Consider the following 22,674-nt stretch of genomic DNA (forward strand, 5'->3'; position numbering starts at 1 on the left):
TGAGCTACGTGGTAATGAGCGGGGGTCAAGGCCGAGGTCAGATGGGGCATCGGAAGTTAAAGGAGGGTGGGGGGTCATTGATCGGGTAACACGCGTTAAATCATGAAAATTCATTGATTTTCGTCATAGGTATTGGTTTCTTTATTCATGTATACATTCCAAAAGTTTGAGTTTTTTGTCACATTCTACAGTTTGGCCTTCTCATTACTTCCCAGCAACAAACCAATTAACACCACCACCGGCTGTCACTCAAAATGTCATTTTTTCTTTGTCATGGGAAAAGAGGTCAGATGTGAGCGAGGCCAGCCAGCAGTCGGCCGGCATAGCCTGTAGTGTACATACCATTATTCTCTGCAAACTCCTCTTGTTCACATTTGTTCTCTTCTCTCCTATCGATTCATTTCCTCCAGCTATCTCTTTGGTCTTTCATACAAAAATGGCCTGGAATGGACGTTTATCTCGTATTAGCATTGAATCTGTTCTCCATTTTATGAACCCTAACCAAAGGTAAGATTGCTACAGATTCAAATACTATCAAATTTTATATGGCAGCTTTTCAGGATTAATGTATCTGTCGACTCCCCAACAGTCAGATACATAGGTACAGGTGTGCCTCTCCGTTACGCGAATGTAGAAATAAATCACTCTTCTTTGAATGCCAATGGAACTTCCTACAAGATGGGTATAGTGCGCATATACACCGATTATGAGGGCCCCGTGTACTTCCGAAATGAACGAAATGCGGGTGGAGCACCACACGACGTTGGACAACATGCCAACCCAAATTGTTATCGTAACGGAATTCGAAACCAGCACAGCGAGGCTCCATCAATCTATCTTGGCGCAGAAATCCATGAGGCAGAACTGAAGTTGAAGGAAATTGTGGATTATCTCAATGAATTCAAGAAGTACCCAGTTTTACGTTCATCCGACCAAAAAGCGGTAGCGGCGAAGGAAGAAGAAGCTGCGAAGCTCCGAAAGAAAATCATAAAATATAATGAGAAAAAAGCTAATTCGGAGCTCAAATACGAGGAGTTTATAATGTTCACTCAAACTGGCGAAAACGGAGAACAAGTGAGAACGGAATATGTTAAATACGACAAATCAATCAAAGACGCTTGGCGTTATTTTTTGGACCATTATGTGCTCGGCTTCAAACTGCGTGGACCTGTGATCGAAAGGCTCAGCGTGTCCCATCCGCAGCCGCAGCTCATCTTCCAGGAATCGCGATTGAGCTCGCGTAACCTTGTTTTGAATAGTACTGGCACTCAAACTCTCGACAATGCAATGAATCTGCTCAAAGAAGAATGCATCCCTCTGAATTCGGTTGAAATAAGCGGCCCGGATGACCTCAACCATCACTTGTTGGCCACCGCAAGAACATTGATCATTGCTGATTCCAGATCTGCGTCTTTTCCACGAACATTCAGGAATGATGTGGTTTGTTTCAAACAAATCAGAAGACCCAGTAGAGTGATGAGTCGGTCTATTGACTTCTGGAGACGGCATGGCTTGCCACAACGAAAACAATACATTTTCGAAACAATTATCAGAAGTGATGCTAAGCTTCTTCTGGGCACTTTCCGAGAGTATCATAGAAGAAGATATAAAGTTAATTTCCATAGGTGAGTTGAACTAAAATATACATTGAAAGTTTATTACAAATAGACTGACTCAAATCTAATTTCAGGAACAACTTCCCTATCCAATTCCAATACCAACTTCAATCGGATGTTCGCGTTATGCGAATTCAAGTGACCGTCGACCGTGTTGTCACTGAGAATCCGGATGTGTACAACTACGTGATTGATATGATTGCTGTTCCAGAATAATTTATTTCTCAAAACTATTCAAAAGTTTGACAATGAACGTTTTTTCAATAACTCGAATTTTTCCATTTAGTTATCGAACCACTGCTCAGCGCGCTAAATGTACATCACATTGAGGTGCAGTAATAAGTTTACAACTTTTTTGCAATTTTTATAGTTTCCAATTGCCGTTTCGATTTCTGATCACAAGAGTTTTTTTAATGCGGTTGTTTTTGTGGTTGGTAGACCTACTCTAGTGCTTGCTGCAACACAATCTCTGTCATCGAAAAAACAAGGAATTTTTAATCCACTCACATGACACAATGTACTCGAATGAAAAATGGCTCAAGATTGAAAATGAAAAAATTTCAGTTTAGAATTTTTTGAGAGCATTATCCACTCATTTAATGCGAAAAAATCCTGGTTTCAGATATTATTTCAGATCAAAATGGCGATTTTTTCATTTTTTTTTGATACAAGAGAAATTCTAAATACACTACAGTATAGAAAATTGTTCAAATTTAGTAGAGTATTTAATGGCTTGTCAGAAGTATGTACTATGATTTAATTTCAATTCATAGCGTCGGATGTGTCCAGTTGAAAAGCAGTAAGAGCTGTGTTGTAAAAAAGTAGCAAGATTTGATGGAAACAGGATAACATAGCAAAATTTTTCCAGTATGAGGTTCAAGGGAAATCGACTACTGTCGAACAATCGATAACCACAAAATCAGCAAAATCAGATTTTATTGCATAATCCAGCTGCTTTTCATTATGCTCCTAGATTCAAAATGATGTCGAGAAACACGTCAGTCACGTTGAAGGCGTATTAGTGGACGGAGATCAATAAATGGCGAGTAGAGTGTGGGCGGAGTGAGGAGACACAGACACTGTAACGGACCACTCTCCTCTCCATTCCATCGGGCGGTGAATGCATTTTACCCAATATTTCTGTGGCTTGACTTTCATTTTGTATTTATTTCCTTCTGCTTTATTCATACTTGCTTGTTCTGCAAAAGTCGTTTTATCCCAATTTTTAGATGAAGCGCTCTAATAACAGCTCATCTGCACCCAAACCCGATCCATCCGCAGACAAGTCTCCTTCGATGGAGGACGACGAATCTTCATCGGGTGAGTCAACGTTTACAGGTATAGGATGTTGCGATCATTTCAATAAATAATTTCAATAATTCCTTAGTAAAATAATTCGGCTAAAATTTTTGTTTGCACCAAAACATTTTGTTTTTTCATTGTTAGGAAAACTCAAATGACATTTTCACTTTAAAAAATAGACGCTCACTTGGAGGGAAGCTAAATATAACAGCCATAATGCATTTTCTGTATTGACATTCGGCCATTTTTCAATGTGAGAAAATTAATGATTTTAACATAGTGAAATCGATACGTTCATTTTTTTAACTTGAAAGACGTAGTCAAAAAATGAAAGGAAACACGTTCTGGCTGGAAAGAGAGTGTTACTACAACACCTTTTAGCATAGCGATAGGTAGATCAGTTTGAAAAACAATCCACTACCACACTATAACAACATTGCAGTCTCCAACCTCCTACGAAGTAATCAAAAAATCGTTTTGTTTTCTCGACGCACATAGACAAATATTCTTTCCATGTATAATCTCGGGGTCGGAGGTTCACTAGGTTCTACTTTACTGTATAATAGTTGTCAAGTTCAAACCGTTAAAACTGTAAATGCCTCACTTGAAACTTCATGACGATATAATCTCTCATTCTTTAACAAATATTTATTCTAAATTTTCAGGTAGTCAACAGAAGCCTGAACCGGATGTCGAGGTGGTGCCAAAGGACACAAATCGTGATCCTTTCCCAGAGACAAAAACTATAGAGCAGATCAAGCCTCCAAAAACCTATGCTGAGCGCGCTGCATTTATTGAGGAACGCAATCGAATGCGCCGTTACAATAGCCCTGCAGCTCGTACCAACTACAGCGTCAAGAGAGAGGAATATGACCTCAGGACACTGAGAACAATGTCAAGTAGCAGTGCAAGATATCAGCAACAACGTGCATCTGCTATCATTGACGCTCCCCCCTCGCCCGATAGCAGCGAAAACGAATTGGAGGAAGAAGATTTAAAGTTGGGAAAACGATTATTGATAGTTGATGACAGTATGGAAAACGAGAAAGTGTCGAAAGACGGCGAGAAACAGAGACTTCGATTCGAACAGGAAGATTTAGGCGGGTTATACAAAGCATTCTCTCCATCGTTGAATAAACTGTTGGAAGATTATTTTGATAGTCAAGTTAAAGACGAAGTTTACGAGAGAATGATGGCTAAAGCATCTGAACTCCACTTGTGCGATAACTGGTCGCCAATCCAGAAGGTAAGCAATAAAATGTTCAGTTGATAAGCTGAATAATATTTTATATCGTTCAGTAACGATAAAAATTGAAAATCTCAAAACTGTGTTTTTCAGTTGATCGAACCGCTTGCATTCGAAGATGCAATGAATGCACAAATTCAAGAAAAACTCGAGTCATTGTCAAGCGATCATTTTAAGCCTGACGGTGAACCGTCTTCAAAGTTCGTGGAGTGCCTTCTGAAATCCATTTTCTGCTCAGGACCTGACATGAGTGATGTATTTGTTCTGTGTGCCGATGTTTTCTTTGAGCTGTACTTACCAATGTATGATCCACATCAGGTGGCTGGACGTTCTGACGCTGGAGACCTCTTTGCCAGCTCTTCTTCATCATCAGCTGCCGTCAAAGAAAATTCATATAACCAAGAAATGGCAACATCCTCTACCGAAAAACTCACCAACAAAAGCAGGATCGTTCATGTGCCTTGGCTTACTCCAGGCGTGAAATTTCTAGAGTATGGCTGCGTGTCAATTGCTGAATTGATTTCAAGAAAAATTATATTCTCCCACGATGTTTCTGATCAAGATATTCAGACAATGACTGACAAGTGCAAAACTTTAGCTGGATCTGAATTTGAAGACATTTTCAAAATGGTGAGTTGAAAACATGATCAAGTGAGGAAATATTAAACATAACTTTTTCAGAAGTTTCTCAGCAAGGTCGAAAACATCGATCAAGTCATCCAAGAAGTCAAGGATCTTCTGGGAGGAAAATCATCATTTTCTGAAGACAGTGCATCCGTTGTCGCGAAAGCTCTTCTTCAATGCACGTTTTGCATGGGAGCCAAACCCACGGACAATTTCATATTTTGCGAAGACCTATATTATCCTGCGACTCATAGCGAAGAATTTTATTGTTCTAAAGTGGAATACGCTATGAATTGGAGAACAAACCTGGGCGAGTTTTACACACCGACCTCTTCGACTCGCCGCGAACCGAAATTGTTGCCCACAACTTACACTGAAACATTGACGACCTCCACAGAAACTGGAACTTCGGAGCCAAAAACTATTAAGGACGCTTCGAAAAAGCGTCAGCACTCTCCAACATCGAATAGTGGCGATTTGGACAATATTCCACCAGCCAAGAAATGAGTATCGATTCGCAGTATAGTACAATTCTGTTACTTTCATATAACAGCATCCACATTTTTCTTGTTACCAATCAATTTTGTTGGCACCTTTTTCCGCTTTTTAATAAATTTTCTTGTGCCTTTTTTGTTCTGGTATTGTTTACGTTTTGCCCCCCCCACCGCAGTAGAACCCCTCACGTTGAAATCAACCTAAGAATAGCCCCCCCCCCACACAGTACAAATCAGGTGGGGCTTCTTTGTCACGGCGGGGGGCTCTACTTAAATTTATTCGTTGAACTATAAACCCCACACCAGGAGAGGGAATCATTTAACTGTACTCATTGACCTATTGAACATCAGCCCCCCACTATTGAACATCCGTCCCCCCACTCATTGTACATTAGGCCCCCAGCATTGAACAACAGGCTACCAACATAGAATAAAAGGCCCCAAAACCATTCTCTCCAGTGTTTTTACCTAAGCCTGAAGATTTGGAAGATGGTGAATCAGTTTTTGTACACATAAAATGGAGGGGGGCTAATGTTCAATGGTGTGGGCCCGTTATTCTATGGTGGGGGTCTATTGTTTATTGGTGGGGACCAGAACTTGATCTTTTTCCCGACACAACTTGTTCGTCATTATTGAAATTGGCTGCATCTCGTATAAAGTCAAATAAACAATTTCCCATAACCTCATAACAATAGTCTTTGCAATTTTTATTAATAGCTTGTAGTGAAACGCACATTTTGGCACAGTATGGACTTTTGAAAAGTTATGATGATTTTCCCGAGAGCTGGCACTACTTTTGACTTTTAGGAGTTCTAGCACGATCCTCAGTAAGAAAATTCAAGAGCAACCTTCTCCATGGCCGGCTCTATTATCGTAAAAACTGTAACATAGGCGCATGCGCCTCTATTTTTTAACCCCCTTCCAAAAGTGCGCCTCTATTACAGGGGCGCCTCTAATAGAGGGTGCGCCTCTATTTTTCAACCTGTCCGTTTGGCGATTTTTAAAATTTTAAAGTCATTAATTTTTAACCAAGCCAACAACATATTTCCTTACAAAATTACACAAACAACCTTAAAATTTGCAGTACTTTGAACGAAAAAAGTTAGTTTTGATTTGTTTTTTCACGAACTTCGAAAAATAATGATTAAAAAGCAGAAAAAATATTTCTAACATATGGAAGGGGCGCCTCTATTAAAAGGTGCGCCACTATTATTCAAAGCGCCTTCAAGAGTGCGCCTCTATTAGAGGGGCGCTTCTATTACAGTTTTTACGGTATTCAACAGAGTTCAATAGAGGTGTGCATTTTCCCGTGGCCTGGAAATCTAACCAAGTGGTTCCGAGAAAACCACCGTGTTGAACGAATGTTCCGACATTTGACCAATTAATTCAGAAACTTCAAAGGAAAACAAAATGTTTTTATTTAAATTTTTGATCTATACAAGTTAAATTTTTAATCTATACAAGTAGGAGAAAATTAATAAAATTCGAAATGGAAGTTTTTCAAAAAAACTTTTTTCTGAATATTTCGGTTACCCTGGGCAGTCGTGTTCTAATTTTGGGTAGGAAGGTTATGTCAAAATTTTTTAAACATTTTATGTATTATTTCTTCCTACTGGTGATAGCTTGTTGTTAGTTTTGCTTTTTCCTGTCAAAAAGTTTTTATGCAAAGTACAGAATTCAGTAGTGTTACACATGTAAGTATAAATCTGTACTTACCTATGTATATTAAAACAATCGGAATATTATCTGCACCAAATGTTTGAAACCTTTCATACAGGTATTCAGACGTGCGATAACAGATTCGCTTGTGCTACTCGTCTCGGACATGATCTGGACTGATGATAAGACTTTCATTATTGAACCTTTCTTTGATCGTCAAAAGCAGAAGTTATTGTTATCACAAGGTTATACACCAGGCCCATGACCGCTCTTTCCTAAAACTGTGATAGTACCGCCCGCGGTGAAATTTTTTTATTCATTACCGTGAAAATTGTATTTGAGGTGCATTCACCTCTATTGTTCAATAGGTCCTTCGGAGGGCAACTCTATTAGAAGGGCAATTCAAATAGCAGGTGCACCTCTATTTTTCGTGGACAAATTCGCCCGACCTCGGCACCCAACGAATTCTTGAAGTTTATTGGGTTTTATAGTTATTTATGACGAATTCGTCGAACATTTCACTAAAAACGGAGAAAATCTTGAATTTTTATAGCAAACTACGTTTATAACAGCAAAAATGCAAAAATAGTAATGTTAGAGAACAGTTCGGAGTCAGTTAATGATGATATTAGATAAAATTGTAAATCGCAGGAGGGAAACTGTATTAGATGGGCACCTCAATTAGAGGGTGCAACTCTATTGTTGATAGGGTCCGTCGGAGGGCACCACTATTAGAGGGATACTTCAAATTGAGGGGCACCTCAAATACAGTTTTTACGGTATTAAGATCGACCATGAAAGCACTAAATTGTTATATGGTATTATAGATAAAAACATGGAATCAAGGAAACACGAATTATCAAGTACAAATTACTACCGACATTCTACCAAACAATCATTCAAAAGACATCCCCGGATTGACTGACGATAGTTGCCGTGACATTTGATCGTGTCACATCGAAACCTCTCGTGATAGTATAAGATGTACGGTCTTCACGGAAAATAACTTTTTGAGTCGCTACGCAGCAAACTTACACTAACTCGACATAAACTCTCGCCACATCTCTTCCTCTTTCCGTGAACTCCACACCATCCAACGCAACTTCAAAGACAAACGCTCCCTTGACATTAACACTAAAATTTATGAATTTGGAACACCGTCAATTTTAATAAATCCTCCTGCTTAATTCAGAAACTGTAATGAACATCTACATCTTTGGTAGAAACACGAAATTTGTACTCAATTTACTCTAACATTAAAACAGAAGGAACGGTTTTTTCGGTGGTTTTCTGAAACTCCATTACTTACCTAAACATACTGAATGATGACAGCACCAAATACAAGAGGGGGATTAAGATTCTATTACAATCAAAAGAAGACCAGCCATTCCGATAGGCAGTCTGAGTGAAATAATGAAGGGAAGGAGTCTCTAGTCTTCTGATGACAATTATAATATAGACGCGCAATCTGCGCGGGTCTCGCAACGAACGCTCCTTGCTAACTGCGTCCTGCCTCTGGGAAAAGCAGACAATACCTTACAAGTTAGTTTTCTATCTCAGCCCGCTGTGGCAGTGGCGGATTTAATCGAGAAATAAGAAAAGGATCACCAATAATTTTAACTGGCCAAGCTGTTGAGTTATATCGGATTCTGTTGTGGATATAATTCTTTTTTCTCTCTTCGCGCTTGCTCTTGTTCTTAAAAGCCGCATTAAAACACATAGAGGTGGGATCAAGCGAACAGAACGAAACATTGAGCTGTTTTTTTCAAACAATTATTGATTAATTGAAGATGCAGATTTCTCAGAAATGTAAAACTTACGTAAGGTAGTGAACTTAAAACTGGATGTTTTCTGGAGACGAATCTGCGTTATCGCTTAACTGTCCAGCGCGCAGGTCACTTGACCTTATCCATCACGCCAATAAAGTAGAAGTGAAAAGTCAATTTATCAAAATACTCACATCTATCTTTATTAACTAATTATCTTGTAAAAAAAAGATTTCTTGATGAATTTCACAAAAAATTAGTTATATGTAGTTGCAATAGCTCACAAAAAGAAGTTTTCATAAATTGAGTGTTTTTCTGTATGAGAGAATGCATTCCCATGTTAAAAAGTCAAAAGTGTCTCTTTCTTGAAATTTCGTTTGTCCGTATATATTTATACATAAGGAAATGAATGACACAGGCAGTTCTGAAGAGACTATTGTAATCTAGAACAGATTTGAAATGAGTTTCGGTTCTGAAATGGATAAATTATAAAAGACATAAAAAGTTTATTGGTAGACATTTTGCCACTATAATACGAAAAACAAAAAAGTTAAAAGTGAGGATCGAACCCTGGTTGTCAGATTGGTCCTAAAAAGTAGAAAGAATGTCAAGTCGTATTTTTAGTTGATATTTTAAAAAGCCGCGGACTTTAAAAAAAGATTTTTAGAGAAAGAATCGTAGCCTTTCACGGCTGACCGCCATTTTCGACAGGCTTGGTGAGAACACCAAATGATTGCACCCATTCCTAATTTCTCATGATCTTCATTTCCCCTTTTTTTTGTCATTAGTGCTAATTCACATTTCGATATCTTTTTCTTCTAATACAATACCATCTGCTGACCTCTCATCAAAAGTCACCAACAAGTCTAAACACCTGGTCATCCCTCAATTGTAATCGTACTATGAGAGCGCAGTTAATCTATGCCAATTCTCATTCACCTCCTCTCTCCATCTCAATGAATACCTTTATCCACCTTATTTTCACATTGTCATTTTTTTCTCCACATCCTCCATTGTGACGGGAGACAATGTAGTTCATACTCTTCTCTCTTATTGTGGTGCAACGTCACCTGACCTCTCACTAGGAGACCAGCATCTCTATAGCATCTTACTGGTTGTTATTTTCTTCCGCGTTCACACATCTAAAACTGAGTGTGTTTTTGTACATTCTTTCTTTACTCTTCTTCTTTTTGTATATCCCTGTCTTGCCCGTTTTCAAACAATGACCCATACATTCTTTCTTTCTTTTCTTCTTCTCGTATATTCCTGTTTACTCCTTCTCCGAACCATGGTCCATTCATTCTCACTTATCTTTTTTCAGCATTTAACAATGATGCCATTATTAAACAATACTCCATCCCGGATGACAGTCGACGATTTTCTTCTTTTGAAAGTTCTGGGAAAAGGAGCATATGGAAAAGTACGTTCACACTTTTTTCTTTAAACAGTTTCCTATTCTATACCTTCAGGTATTCCAAGCTCGGAAAAAGGATACCAACCAGGTGTACGCATTAAAAGTGGTTGGAAAACCAGATAGTGAGTTGGAGTCGACTCATCTCAAAGATGAAATTCGGATTCTGGAGAACGTGAAGTCGCCGTTCATCTGTCAAATGTTCCATAGGTTTGAGACAAAACAAAGTGTGTACATGGTACTTGAACTTCTTTCTGGAGGAGAACTTTTCAACATTTTGAATAGAGAGAAGTCTCTGACTGAAGATGCGACAAGATACTATGTCGCTCAAATTGCGTTGGGACTCGAGCACCTCCACAATCAAAATGTAGTCTATCGGGATTTGAAGGCAATTAATGTAATGCTGGGTCGTTGTGGAAACATCAAACTCACTGATTTTGGTTTGAGCAAATTTAACTTCATCAAGGGAAGCAAAACGTCAACATTCTGTGGAACATACGAAGGAATGGCCCCCGAATTGATGCGCAGAGTCCCATACGATCATTCTGTTGACATTTGGGCACTCGGTATTCTAATGTACGATATGATGTGTGGTGGACCACCGTTCACTGGAGATTCAAAAGAAGAGATTAAGACAAAGATTCAGTGTGGCGTAATCAAATATCCAAAGAAGTTGTCATCACAATGCAAGACTGTCATTAAAGCTCTTCTTACACGAAACGTACAGAAAAGAATAACTCTTGCTAACCTGAAGACAATGGATTTTTTCCGTTCAATCAACTGGGAGAAACTTGAGGAAGGGAAATTCGATTCACCTCCATTTATACCGGAGTTGAAAAGTGATGATGACGTCTCCCATTTTGATACATGTTTCACTGATCTCCCTCCTATTGAGTCGCCGTGTAAAAAAGTGAGAGAAGACAATGATTGCTGTGCTGATGGAAAAGTAGATGATGCGTTCGATGGATTTGAAGGAACCAATTGGTTCACAAGCGAGTGGAACAGCAATACCTTTTAGAGTTTTTGATCAGTTCTCTGCTGAGATTAATTTCATCAATTTCAATTATATCCTGTGCTGCTCATTTTTCTGTCTCAATCTATTTGTACTCTAGCTTTATGGTTTTCTTTGGTTTTAAATCTGAATGTGATTAGATAAAAAATACAACCATAAAAATTAAGTAAGTTTCATTAAGCTTCCCAATTTTTCAGGTCCTGAGAAATTTGTTCACTGAACTGGTCAGAACTTTTGACTCCAATAAAATATTTGAAACATGCACAACAAGTTTATTGAACGATAAGAAATAAAGGTAACCAGTACACTAAACAAGACAACAGATTTTAGTTAGATTCTGCAAAAACCAAAATGCAATGATAGCTACCGCGCAATAACAAATCAGACGCACAACTTGATTTCACGTTGAGTTTTCCGTTATATTTAAAACATTTCAAAACTGGGATGAAATATTCGAATACTGTTAGTGCGAGGATATTTATTTATTTGAAATTAAGTTAGACTTCAAATGAAAACTGATGACATGATTAAACTTGAAATTACAGATGAGAACTTAGATATACTAAAATAAATGTCAGCCAATTATACATATAAAAATAGTGTTCCATATAATTTGGAAATGAGTTGGAAGTCTAGACACAATAGCTTTTTGAAAAATAGAAAACAAAACACGAGATAACTAGAAATCAACGAATTTGAATAGACCAAGATTGTCCTACTTACAGATTTTCTTTGTATACAAGAAAGCAGCTCTCGGTGGGTTGTTGTAGTACGTTTCAATACTCTCAGTCTCAATAAAACCATGCTTTTGGTAGAAGTCCTGGGCAATTGTATTTCCGACTTAAAAATACATGTATTTCATTAGTAACCATCAGAATTGAGCCTTACTTGAACATGTAGTTGAATATCCTTCTTCACTGTTGTCGCATAGTTAACTGCGTGATGTAGAAGTGCTGAGCCAACTCCATGTCTAAAAACAACCGCTCAGACCAATTCTTTGCAACTTAAAACTCACCTTCTGTATTCCGGTAAAATTCCAATCAACGATATGTACAACATGCCATTCATAAATCGACAGACAATAAAACCAACTGGTTTGTCATTCTTGCATGCGATTCTCCCGAAGTTTCCTATGGTATGAGCGTTCGCGGTGGTGAACATTCCCGGGAACAGCGTTTGCATGAGCATCTTGAGTTTCTAAAACATTGAATTAATATTTGTTTGTACGTGTTTTATACTCTGCAACAAATAGAAGACACATCCTTTGTAGTATTCACTTGAACTTTACCATTTCATCATTATATAACTGACCTGAACATTTTCCTTTTCGCAACATTTTCCTACATCACAAAGTGTGATGGGACTGCTCTGCGCACTAGTTCCGGGTTGCTGTCCATCTCCGACAACTGCCACCATTCCTCCAGGAGATTCTCGTAAAATCATTCGACATGTTACTACAAGTCCATCAATGATCTCATTGACTGATGGCACTCCCGCAATTGAACTCTGAGGCATCTGATAATAAACTTCTGCTCCATTTGTGTCGTAATCCAGTTGTTCATTAATTGACTCAACGTATCGTCGAGGACGTCTCTTCACTTTTTCCGCAACTCGTTACTCATTTTGAGACCGAAGAATTCGACGTTTGGGAGTGATGGTTTATACTCGTTCCTCTTTCGTTTTTCGTTTATTGCGGTGTCTCAAAACAAAATATTATTTGAGAAACAAGACTTGAACTACACAAAACAAATATAATACTGACAAACATAGAGAAAAATGAAGCGTTGTGATGTTGAGAGAGAAAAGACGCGTATACAGAATCGAGCGCGTATAGTTTAGCAAGCGGAGTGTCGTTTGGGAGTGAGATGTGGATATGGGAAGAAAAACTGCGGCCATGTATTTGAGATGAAGAACGTACATTTTGCTGTGTTTTTATGCCAAAAGACGTTGAAAAAGTTCAGGCTTCGAGAATTTTATCAGTCTTAACATTAAAGGCGAGGTTCTGGTCGACAGTCGCGAGTCTTCTTGGAGCTTCTCGAGTCACAGAAGGTTGTCAATGTATATTTCACGTAGATCGGATCTTTGAGTGGAATGTCTTTATGCTCTTTATCTTCACTTCCAGAATCCTTAAGACTTGAGTTAGAGTTGTTTGACATCATCTGACTTGGGCACCTGTTCTGGAAGGAGATTAGTTGAGAATGCACGAAAATAAAGTAGAGGAAGAGATGTGGTTATTGCACCTGCGAAAGTATTAGGTTGTTTTTTTTTTTGTTTGTTTTGTTCAAAATCACTGAGATTGAAGAACGTATGGTTGAAGTTTAAAAGGATAATGCCCCTCAACGGCAGACAATTAGCCGTTGGGTCCATCGTTTCAAAAATAATGATTTTTCTTGGGCCAAAGAAGCACGTTCTGGAAGACCAGTAAAGTTTAACATTGACAAGTTACGGGAGGTAGTGGAAAGTGATCCATTTCTACTTTCCACTACCTCCCGTAACTTGTCAATGTCATCCATTCGTGAACTGGCAACAGTAATGAACTTTACTCATTCTGCGGTAGAAAGAGGACTGGGAGCTCTTGGCAAGTTAAAAAAAAGGGAAGATGGATACTACACAAACTGTTTAACTTTGACCTTGAGCGCCGAGTGGACATGTCACTGCAATTTCTAACCCTCCATCCTAATTTCAACTGGCTTGATCATTTGGTTACGTCGGACGAGAAGTGGGTTACGTCGGACGAGAAGTGGGTTACGTCGGACGAGAAGTGGGGTTACGTCGGACGAGAAGTGGGTTATGTCGGACGAGAAGTGGGTCTTATACGAAAACCACCACAGGAGAGCCCAGTGGGTTGATGCTGATAAACAGCCAAAGGGTGTCGTCAAACAGGAGTTAGACCCTAAGAAAATAGTGCTCTCCGTCTGGTGGTTTGTTCATGAAGTGCTTTCTGCTTCCCGAGGGGAAAACTATCACCGCCGACTACTATTCTTTTCAATTACAAAAGGTGAAGTCCAAACTGAAAACCTCCCCTCTACACGGTCCCAGAGTCTACTACCTCCATGACAACGCAAGACCACACACCGCAAAGACGACCAAGTCTCTCCTGGCTACATTCCACTGGACAGTCCTTGCCCACCCTCCGTACAGCCCTGATCACGCCCCTTCGGATTACTATCTGTTCAGCGACATGCCTCGATCCCTTCAAGGCCAGGATTTCGAAACAAAGTCAGAGGTCGAGAAATGGTTGAAAAAGTATTTTGACTCGAAGCAGCCTGAGTTTTGGTGGAAAGATGTTGAATCTCTACCTACGTAATGGCAAGCAGTAGTGGATAAAGGTGGCCGCTATGTTTGATTTTTGTAATATTCTGGCATTGAATAAATTTGATTTCAATAACGTTTGAAAACTTATGGGACAGCCTAATAGAACCAATATAATCAAACAGGAAAAACCGACGAATAGAAAGAATACATGGTAAATAATGAAAACAGTGGGCAAGTGTTATAAAAGGAAAAGAAAAAAAAATGATTTTGAAAGATTACATGTTCTCTGTCATTAGCGAGCAAAATGATGCATATCTTGCTCAAAAGGGACCAATCGTTTCTGGAGCGTCCCAAGACGCCAATAACATCGACTCGAAGTTGGCGGATTCCATAACTTTGCGGATCCCAATGTTCACATACGATCCCGACAACGACCAGACGTTCGAGCAATAATATTCTAGGTACAAGGACAAAATCGTCGTAGATGGTGCCACACTTCCGGACGATGTCCACACAAGGTTAGTTCTTTCTAACATGGGAATGACCCAGGGTGTAACTCTTGGATTTCTTAGATATTTTGGGAAATAATAGCCCTTACCCCAACTAGAACATAAGAAAAATCTTACGTGCCCCTTTTGAGTTTCCAGAGAATGGCAGACACAATTCCATTTTTTCGAATTTTTCGAGTTGAGTCACTTCGAGACATTGTAACTCGGTCAATTTAGGAGCAATCTTTTCAAACTAAAGTGTAATCGCAAGATATAGACCAAGGCTTTATAAAAAATAACGGACTCATGTTTCCAGCTGTGACTCCCAAATTACTATAAATGAAAATGTGAAAATTTTCACTTCTCATGAAATCAGAAAGTGGTCATTTTCGAAAAAAAAACGTATTTGGGAGACCATGTCTATCTGATTGCCAGTGACAAATAAGGTGTATATACGTATTTAAATATATGGCTCGCCTTTCATTCCAGATACTTAATTTCAATTTTTCAGTTTCTAAGCTTAACTTCATGTATGGGATACGTCAATTCCTAAAAAATGTATGGGATACGTCAATTCCTTGAAAATAAACTCAGCGCGTTTTGATGAATTCTCAGTTTTTTGTGTTAGATATCACAATACTTTAAAAACTGAATTAATCTAATATATTATTATACCATTTGTTCGAAACGAACGATCAACACTGCAGTGAAAAAACCGCACGTATACACGAAGTATACATGACGTATACATTTTCTGCTGGCAAATTTAGCGAGAATTGAGCTACTTTAAAAGGAAAACAAATATGTTTGAGCAATTTTAGAGAAAAATAGGTTCAGAATGTCTTCAATCTGCTGGGAAGCAGGCGTTCAGTGATTTTCAATATTTCTGGCTCCAAATCGCTGAAAATGTTATTTTTATTGAGAATTCCAATCGTTTTGGCTTGAAATTTAGTAAATCTGGAAATTCGAAGCAGAAAATAATATTTTATAAATTTTGTTACTGTGGTGCAACGCCAGCTGATCTCTCACTAGGAAATTCTATTACGGTTACGTTTTGTTCGAACTAGTGAGAGTGTGATTGCACGGAGTGACTCAAAACTGTTATAACAAACTTGTCTATTGTGATACGGTTCAGAACACTCACAATTCTTCAAATGATCCATAAATCGCGAAACCAGAGGTTCTTCCTTTTTCACACTTTCTTTGACATTAGTGCAAATTCACATTTTGCTGTCATTTCTTCTGATATAACACTATCTACCTCTCATGAAGAGACTCCGGCCAGTCTACATTTGTACAGACATCCCTCGGTTGCAATCGCACTATTAGAGCGCAGTTACTGTATGTCAGTTCTCGTTGTATTCGCATTGAACATGGAGCAATTCTTTCACAGTCTCCGAGCAAGTAAGTTTTGTCATAAGGTTTAGCACCGTAAATGCGTGGGAAAATAGTGTCGATAAGCCAATTGAGTGCCTGAAAAAAACAATTTATCAAAATGATCAAGTTTTTTCAAGGTGCATGATATCCTTGTAAGCTGAAATTTTGACACTTGGATTATACTTAAATGACAACCTAACTCTTTCTCCCCTCAACTATTAATGTTTCTACTTGTCTCCCCCCTCCCTCTCTCGTTTTTGGCCTATTCACGAGGTAGCAAAAAAAGGGCAAAACTATTTTTCTCTTTTTTTTACTACTTCCAAAGGGAAAAATAGTTTTTTACCACCTAATTTTGCGTCCTCCAGAATCGGCCCATCAAATATTTATTTATCTTTTTGAATCCACTTCGGTTGTATCAGTGGCTCCTTGCCCTTCATATCGAATTAAAATAAATAAATAAATAAAACAACCGGTCATAAAAAATACTGTTTAGCAAAAATTGCGGTTTATCATATCTGTACGTGAGAGTTAGTTCACAGTACATATTTTGATTCAATGTAATTTTAAAAAGGGAGAAAATGTCCAACAAAAACTGCTATGAGATTAGAATAGTTATAATCTGACAGGAAAAATAGACAAATAGAAAAAATAGATGTTAGTTAATGAGAGTTGTGGGCTGGTTTTATTTAAAAAAAGTTGAGTGGGAAGTCGATAGTGAAAAGTGAGACGTCAACAGAGGAATACTTGACAGAGAAAATGCCTCAAAACGGAGAAGATTGTTGGACAAGGAATATCACATTGGATGGTCTGAAATAACACACCTTATGCATAGAACAAGGGATAATTTTCAACTTACTCGGAAGACTACTGCAAACGGGCACGCCTTTTTTTCACCAGTTCCTGAATAAACGAACGGTGGCACTCATCCGATTGTAACTCCGAAATTTGACGAGATGGGCAAGTGGCAGTTTCATACTCATTAGGACATTGCAAAGTGATTGACTTCTCACCTGAAAGAAAAATAGTACTTGTTAGACTAACAATAGAAACTAACCAAATTTGGACAGCTCTCCTTTCAGATTTGTACTCGAAGCCATTGTGTAACCCACTTTTTTGTGGTGAGCGGACTTCGAGAGCTCTTGAATCAACTTCTGATGAGCGAGCGTCTCCTTTGGGATGAACAGTGAAGAAGATCCTTGGCGGCGTACATCTGAAATCATGGCATATACTTCGAGATTTTTTGAATAAGATGTTTAAAAAAAATTATTTTCCACAAGTTGTTTTTTTCTTCTAGATAACTCGGAAAAACAACTTTGCAGTGAAATTTCAGGAAGTGAGGGAATTCGAGTTCTCTACATACCGTAATTGTGGAAACTTGGATTGGTTTGATCTTGTGTTCTTTTTCGATAAAGGTTTTTGCAATGGTGTTGACCAGACTCTTCACTTGCGGCCGGTTTCGCACAAAGTCTTTTGACTGGTTTCACCATTGGAGGTATCTGGAGAGTCATTTGTGAGAAGATCGTGTCAGCTTTATCCGAAAAAGTAGTACACAACGTTGGAATATGTGCCTTGTAGTTTTCGTCGGTTTCTTCCGCTTTGTATTGAAGCATCAGATTCTCACCGTCGTTCGACGGTTTCTCGTCTTCCATACTGTCATCGGCTGTCATCACTTCCTTCCCCTCCAACTCATCTTCCTCCACATCTTCTTCTCCCTCCGTCTCCTCTTCATCATCCATTTCGTCTTCGTCCTCAACAGACGAGTCATCGTCCAAATTGATAGCAGACGCAAGTTTCTCTCGATGTCTTGCGCTGTTAGTCTTAACACTGTAGTTCGTACGAGCTGCAGGACTGTAACGGCTCATTATCACGCCTTCCGTCATAACTGCTTTGACCTGAGCATGGGATCCTGGGTTGATCGCTTTTGGTCTTCCTGTCTCAAAAAAATGATCAAGATCCGTGTCCTTCGGCACCACCTCGACATCCGGTTTCGGCTTCTGTTGACTACCTGAAAATTTAGCATCAATATTTGTTAAAAAATAAGAGAATATATCGCCATGAAGTTTCGAAATAACAGTTTCCTCATTTCAGCAATGAAAAATTAACCGTTCTAACGTTTTGAGTTGGACAACTATTGTACAGCGAAGTAGCATGGGCCTAGTGAACCTCAGACCCCGAGGTCATACGTGGAAAGAATATCGGTTTATGAGAAAACAAAACAATTTTTTGATGACCTCGTACGAGGTTGGAGGCAACGTTTCTATAGTATAGTAGTGGATTGTTTCTCAAACTGATGTGCTGTACAATCGCTATGCTAAAAGATGTTACTATAAAAACTGTAGCAGCACTCTTTTTTCAGCCAAAACGTATTTTCTTTCCCTTTTTGACTACGTCTTTCAAGTAAGAAAAAATATCGATTTATCGATGACAAAATTGTTAATATCCTCACGTCGAAAATTGGCCAAATGTTGAAACAGAAAGTGCATTATGACTGCTATATTTAGTTTCCCTCGAAGTTTGTACCGATGAAAGTCCAACTGATTGGGTTCAAACACAGGTTTTAGCCGAATTATTTTACTAATGAATCATTGAAGTTATTCATTGAAATAATCGCGATATCCTATACCTGTAAATATTGACTTACCTGATGTCAATTTGTCGTCATCCATGGAAAGAGACATTTTTGCGGATGGATCGGATTTTGGTGCAGATAAGCTGTTAGCAGAAAGTGTCATCTGAAAATTGGGATATAACGATTTTTGCAGAACAAAAAAGTAGAAATAAAAGAGAAAGAGATAAAAACAAGAAAAAAACTGAGAAACAAAAAAACAATGGTGAGGAGAGTGGTCCACAAATATTTGACGCGCACTCTCTCGCAGTGTCTGAGTCTCCTCGCTTCCCCCACTCTCTACTCACTGTTTATTGAGTGAGGAGAGAACAGAAGAAAAGAGGAGGGAACAGAGAAACGAGAATCAACCGATAAAAAGAATGAGTTGATTTTTGAGAGGGCAATGAAGATAGCGGTCGGAGACTGATCGCCTCTCAGAAGAAATATAAATTCGTCCCAAAATAAAGTGTATGAGGCATGTTTGTAAGATAAGCGATGTTAAAAAGAAGACAAAAGTATGAGTGACCCGTTTATTTGACTTTATTATCTAAAAAATATCCTCGAAGAACAACCAAAATAGAGAAAGGGTGATAAAAGAGAATAAATTAGAGCGACGTGTCCTGGAAGAGAAATTGAGTCGACGAAAGCAGGACGACGAGCGCGGCGGAACTGAACGGCGGGAAATAGAGACTGGAAGTCTCAAAAACCAGAGGAAGATAGATTAGCCTAGACTCTCAAACTCGCGTTAGATGCTGATGACACGGGAAAATATAGTGCAAACATCAGATCTCCTCAACTACTCTCTCAGCGTGTCACACGAGGGAAAACCGTGCGGAGACGGTCGGCAAGCGACCGTCGTCAGCTGAATTACTCTGGCCTGAAAAGGCCGACATGAGCAAGAGCACGCGACGCGACCGCTCGCGAGTGACGACATACGCGTCTACTGCGAGAGAGCGTAGCGGAAGACAGAGTGTTGGGTTTATTGGAGCACATTTGCTGAATTTGAAGTCTTTGTGAGGGAATTAGAATTGGAATTATTTATAATAATTTAGAATAATTTGTAATAATTTGGTAGAACTCAAATATTAGGTTGGTGCATAAATTTCTTTCTTTTTTTGGACAATTTTTGTCATGAAATTTCTTGAAGGCTAATACCCCACATGAAAAGAAATATAGTTGATTAGTACCTATAAGTCATTGTGATTTTACCTGTGACTTGACGTCCGTCATCTGTCTAATCTCAGCCGCAGACACATCAAAACACATAAGGAACCCTTTTTCAGTACCATTCTTCGTCTCAGTTTTTTTCTTAGAAAATGTTGATGAGAAAGGGTGATTTATTTAAATTTGAAACATGAAAGGAACGTTATGTTTGAAAAAATAATAAAAACATTTGAATTGAGCAACTATAGTTTAGTGCCAGTCCCGGAAGAAAAGTGAGGATCAGCAATTTAGGGATGTGCGAGTATTTTCAATTTTTCTTTAACGCTAGCTAAGGAAATTGGTGGAAATGTTTAGTATGGAGTAGAATAGACATTGATGTATCTAAATCTACTTTGTTTGGAATGTTTGAGCACTTTCCCTCATTTCTCTGGAAGCGCGAAGTCAATATCATCACAATCTTGTGATTTAAAGTTTGATGAAGCCTACTGCTCCTGTTTCTAAGTCAATCCACTAGATCTTTTGCACAATTTCAGAACAATGTATCTACTGTTGATTATTTGTAACAAAATAATTCAGACTTGTTTGGGATTGTTGAGAAGAGACCTAGACTCCACCCAGGTCTACTGCTCAAAATTACTCAAAATCGCAAATATCATAGCAAATACATCACCCAAGTTTCATCACTTAATTGAATGGCTTTTTCATAAATTTTGTATGGCATCAGTTACTCATGTTACCCTCTAACATATACAAATAGTTTTGTATAAATGTTCTTCCAAATATTTATGTAATCTGATTGAACCCAGCTGGACCTTGATTTCTCGTTGCTCTCAATCGTGTGATCGTAACTTTTTTGTTTTTAACATTCCGACTAAAAACTAAAATGTGATAACAAGATAAAGTCTTGTTCTATAAACTGCATTTAATTTCTCGTAAACATTTTAGCATTTTGATATCAATGCGACTAGAATCAAAAAACTTTCCAAAATAGGCATTTGGTCGGCGACCGAAAAAGCCATCGTTTTCACGAGCGGACTGTCTTTGCACCAACTTGAAAAGTTACGTGATAGCCACTAAAGTGGTCATAAAAATGCAAAAAAGTTTGGGATGAAAAACAATATCACCGCTTAGAGATCGAGAACCAAAGTCACACCTTCAAAAAAGAAAGAAAATTATGCACCAACCTAATAACTGAGAATAACGACAATAATAATAATATTGTTAATGAACAGATTGAATAAGAGGTTAGTGAAAAAGGTTCCGATGGCTCTAGTTTTGTGGGGAAAACCAGAGGGGACCGTCGGATTGGCTTTGGTAGCCAAGTAAGGGGGTAACCAAAGGGGGATCCTTGGCTACATTGATGAGGTAAACCAACTATATCACTTATCACATTGACAACGAGCTAAAAAATATAGTAAACTGCTCAAACTAAAAAAAACTGGACTAAACGCAGTGACCGAAGTAACGACTCGTCTACAGTGATTCCACCAGAGCCCAGCAAAACGTCAACATTCTGTGCATACGAAGGAATGGCCCCCAAATTGATGCGCAGTGTCCCATACGATCATTCGGTTAACATTTGGGCACTAGGTATTCTAGTGTTCGATATGCTGTGTGGTGGACCACCGTTCACTGGAGATTCAAAAGAAGAGATTAGGACAAAGATTCAGTGTGGCGTGATCAAATATCCAAAGAAGATGTCCTCACAATGCAAGACTGGCATTAAAGCTCTTCTTACACGAAACGTACAAAAGAGAATAACTCTTGCTAATCTGAAGACAATGGATTTTTTCGACTCAATCAATTTGGAGAAACTTGAGGAAGGGAAATTCGATTCGCCTCCATTCATACCGGAGTTGAAAAGTGATGATGACGTCTCCCATTTTGATACATGTTTCACTGATCTCCCTCCTATTGAATCACCGTGCAAGAAAGTGAGAAAAGACAATGATTGCTGTGCTGATGGAGAAGTAGATGATGCGTTCGATGGATTTGATAGAAACAATCGGTTACCAAGCAAGTGGAAGAGCAATATCTGAACATCCAATTAACCTAACTGAAACAACTGAAGTTTTTAATGTTACTGTTCCGTTCTCTGCTGAGATTAATAACATTTATTTTTATTTTATCCTGTGCTGTTCCTTTTTCTGTCTTAATTTTTTTTCTAGCTTTGTGGTTTTTGTTATCTTTTCGTCTGCTGATTCTTAAATAAAGAATTTTTCAAATGTTGATGGCAAAATATACCTAAAAAAATGTTACCAAGACTTCGAAAACCATAAATGTGAACAGTAGGAAAAGGACTGTCACAATTAGATCTGTTTTGTAGCTTTCAATTACTTTGGTTTATGACAAAACGTAATGATCACACAAGCAATTTCATAATTAGTTTATTAAAAAATCCGTTACGGAAGTACAGAAGACAAATGTCTCTGGTCCTAAGAAAAACAGTGCAAGTTCAGTTCAAGATTTCTTCACTGAACTGACCAGAATTTTCGACAAGGATACAAATTCTGACCATTTTTTGATGCTGCAAAAACCAAAATTATGGATACCGCGCGCTAACAAATCAGACGCACATCTTGATTTCACGTTGAGTTTTTCGTTCTTTTAAAAACATTTCAAATCTGGGATGAGTCGGGTACTCAAATCCTTGAA

At 38.5% G+C, this 22,674-nt stretch overlaps 6 protein-coding genes across 6 annotated transcripts; 4 read left to right on the forward strand and 2 right to left on the reverse strand.

Moving 5' to 3' along the window:
* Positions 1 to 436: 436 nt before the first annotated feature.
* Positions 437 to 1,832, forward strand: GCK72_022938 (uncharacterized protein; the record flags this gene model as incomplete). Its single annotated transcript, XM_003102891.2, has 3 exons — positions 437 to 507; positions 561 to 1,625; positions 1,691 to 1,832. The coding sequence occupies 3 exons, from the start codon at positions 437 to 439 to the stop codon at positions 1,830 to 1,832; spliced, it is 1,278 nt and encodes a 425-aa protein (XP_003102939.2).
* A 1,013-nt stretch (positions 1,833 to 2,845) lies between these two features.
* GCK72_022939 (uncharacterized protein) lies at positions 2,846 to 5,295 on the forward strand (the record flags this gene model as incomplete). Its single annotated transcript, XM_053735140.1, has 4 exons — positions 2,846 to 2,954; positions 3,584 to 4,164; positions 4,258 to 4,794; positions 4,846 to 5,295. The coding sequence occupies 4 exons, from the start codon at positions 2,846 to 2,848 to the stop codon at positions 5,293 to 5,295; spliced, it is 1,677 nt and encodes a 558-aa protein (XP_053578706.1).
* Positions 5,296 to 10,037: 4,742 nt separating this feature from the next.
* Positions 10,038 to 11,136, forward strand: GCK72_022940 (uncharacterized protein; the record flags this gene model as incomplete). The annotated part of the gene is made up of 2 exons (XM_003102967.2): positions 10,038 to 10,127; positions 10,177 to 11,136. The coding sequence occupies 2 exons, from the start codon at positions 10,038 to 10,040 to the stop codon at positions 11,134 to 11,136; spliced, it is 1,050 nt and encodes a 349-aa protein (XP_003103015.2).
* Positions 11,137 to 11,845: 709 nt separating this feature from the next.
* Positions 11,846 to 12,645, reverse strand: GCK72_022941 (uncharacterized protein; the record flags this gene model as incomplete). Its single annotated transcript, XM_053735141.1, has 4 exons — positions 11,846 to 11,950; positions 12,019 to 12,100; positions 12,146 to 12,327; positions 12,442 to 12,645. The coding sequence occupies 4 exons, from the start codon at positions 12,643 to 12,645 to the stop codon at positions 11,846 to 11,848; spliced, it is 573 nt and encodes a 190-aa protein (XP_053578707.1).
* A 3,485-nt stretch (positions 12,646 to 16,130) lies between these two features.
* GCK72_022942 (uncharacterized protein) lies at positions 16,131 to 20,121 on the reverse strand (the record flags this gene model as incomplete). Its single annotated transcript, XM_053735142.1, has 6 exons — positions 16,131 to 16,346; positions 17,145 to 17,260; positions 17,305 to 17,460; positions 17,611 to 18,255; positions 18,892 to 18,982; positions 20,065 to 20,121. The coding sequence occupies 6 exons, from the start codon at positions 20,119 to 20,121 to the stop codon at positions 16,131 to 16,133; spliced, it is 1,281 nt and encodes a 426-aa protein (XP_053578708.1).
* Positions 20,122 to 21,379: 1,258 nt separating this feature from the next.
* Positions 21,380 to 22,058, forward strand: GCK72_022943 (uncharacterized protein; the record flags this gene model as incomplete). Its single annotated transcript, XM_053735143.1, has 2 exons — positions 21,380 to 21,384; positions 21,473 to 22,058. 2 exons carry the CDS (start codon positions 21,380 to 21,382, stop codon positions 22,056 to 22,058), a joined length of 591 nt encoding a protein of 196 aa, XP_053578709.1.
* Between the last annotated feature and the right edge of the window lie 616 nt (positions 22,059 to 22,674).

The sequence above is a fragment of the Caenorhabditis remanei genome, chromosome X, assembly GCF_010183535.1.
Source record: "Caenorhabditis remanei strain PX506 chromosome X, whole genome shotgun sequence".
In the NCBI taxonomy this organism is placed as follows: domain Eukaryota; kingdom Metazoa; phylum Nematoda; class Chromadorea; order Rhabditida; family Rhabditidae; genus Caenorhabditis; species Caenorhabditis remanei.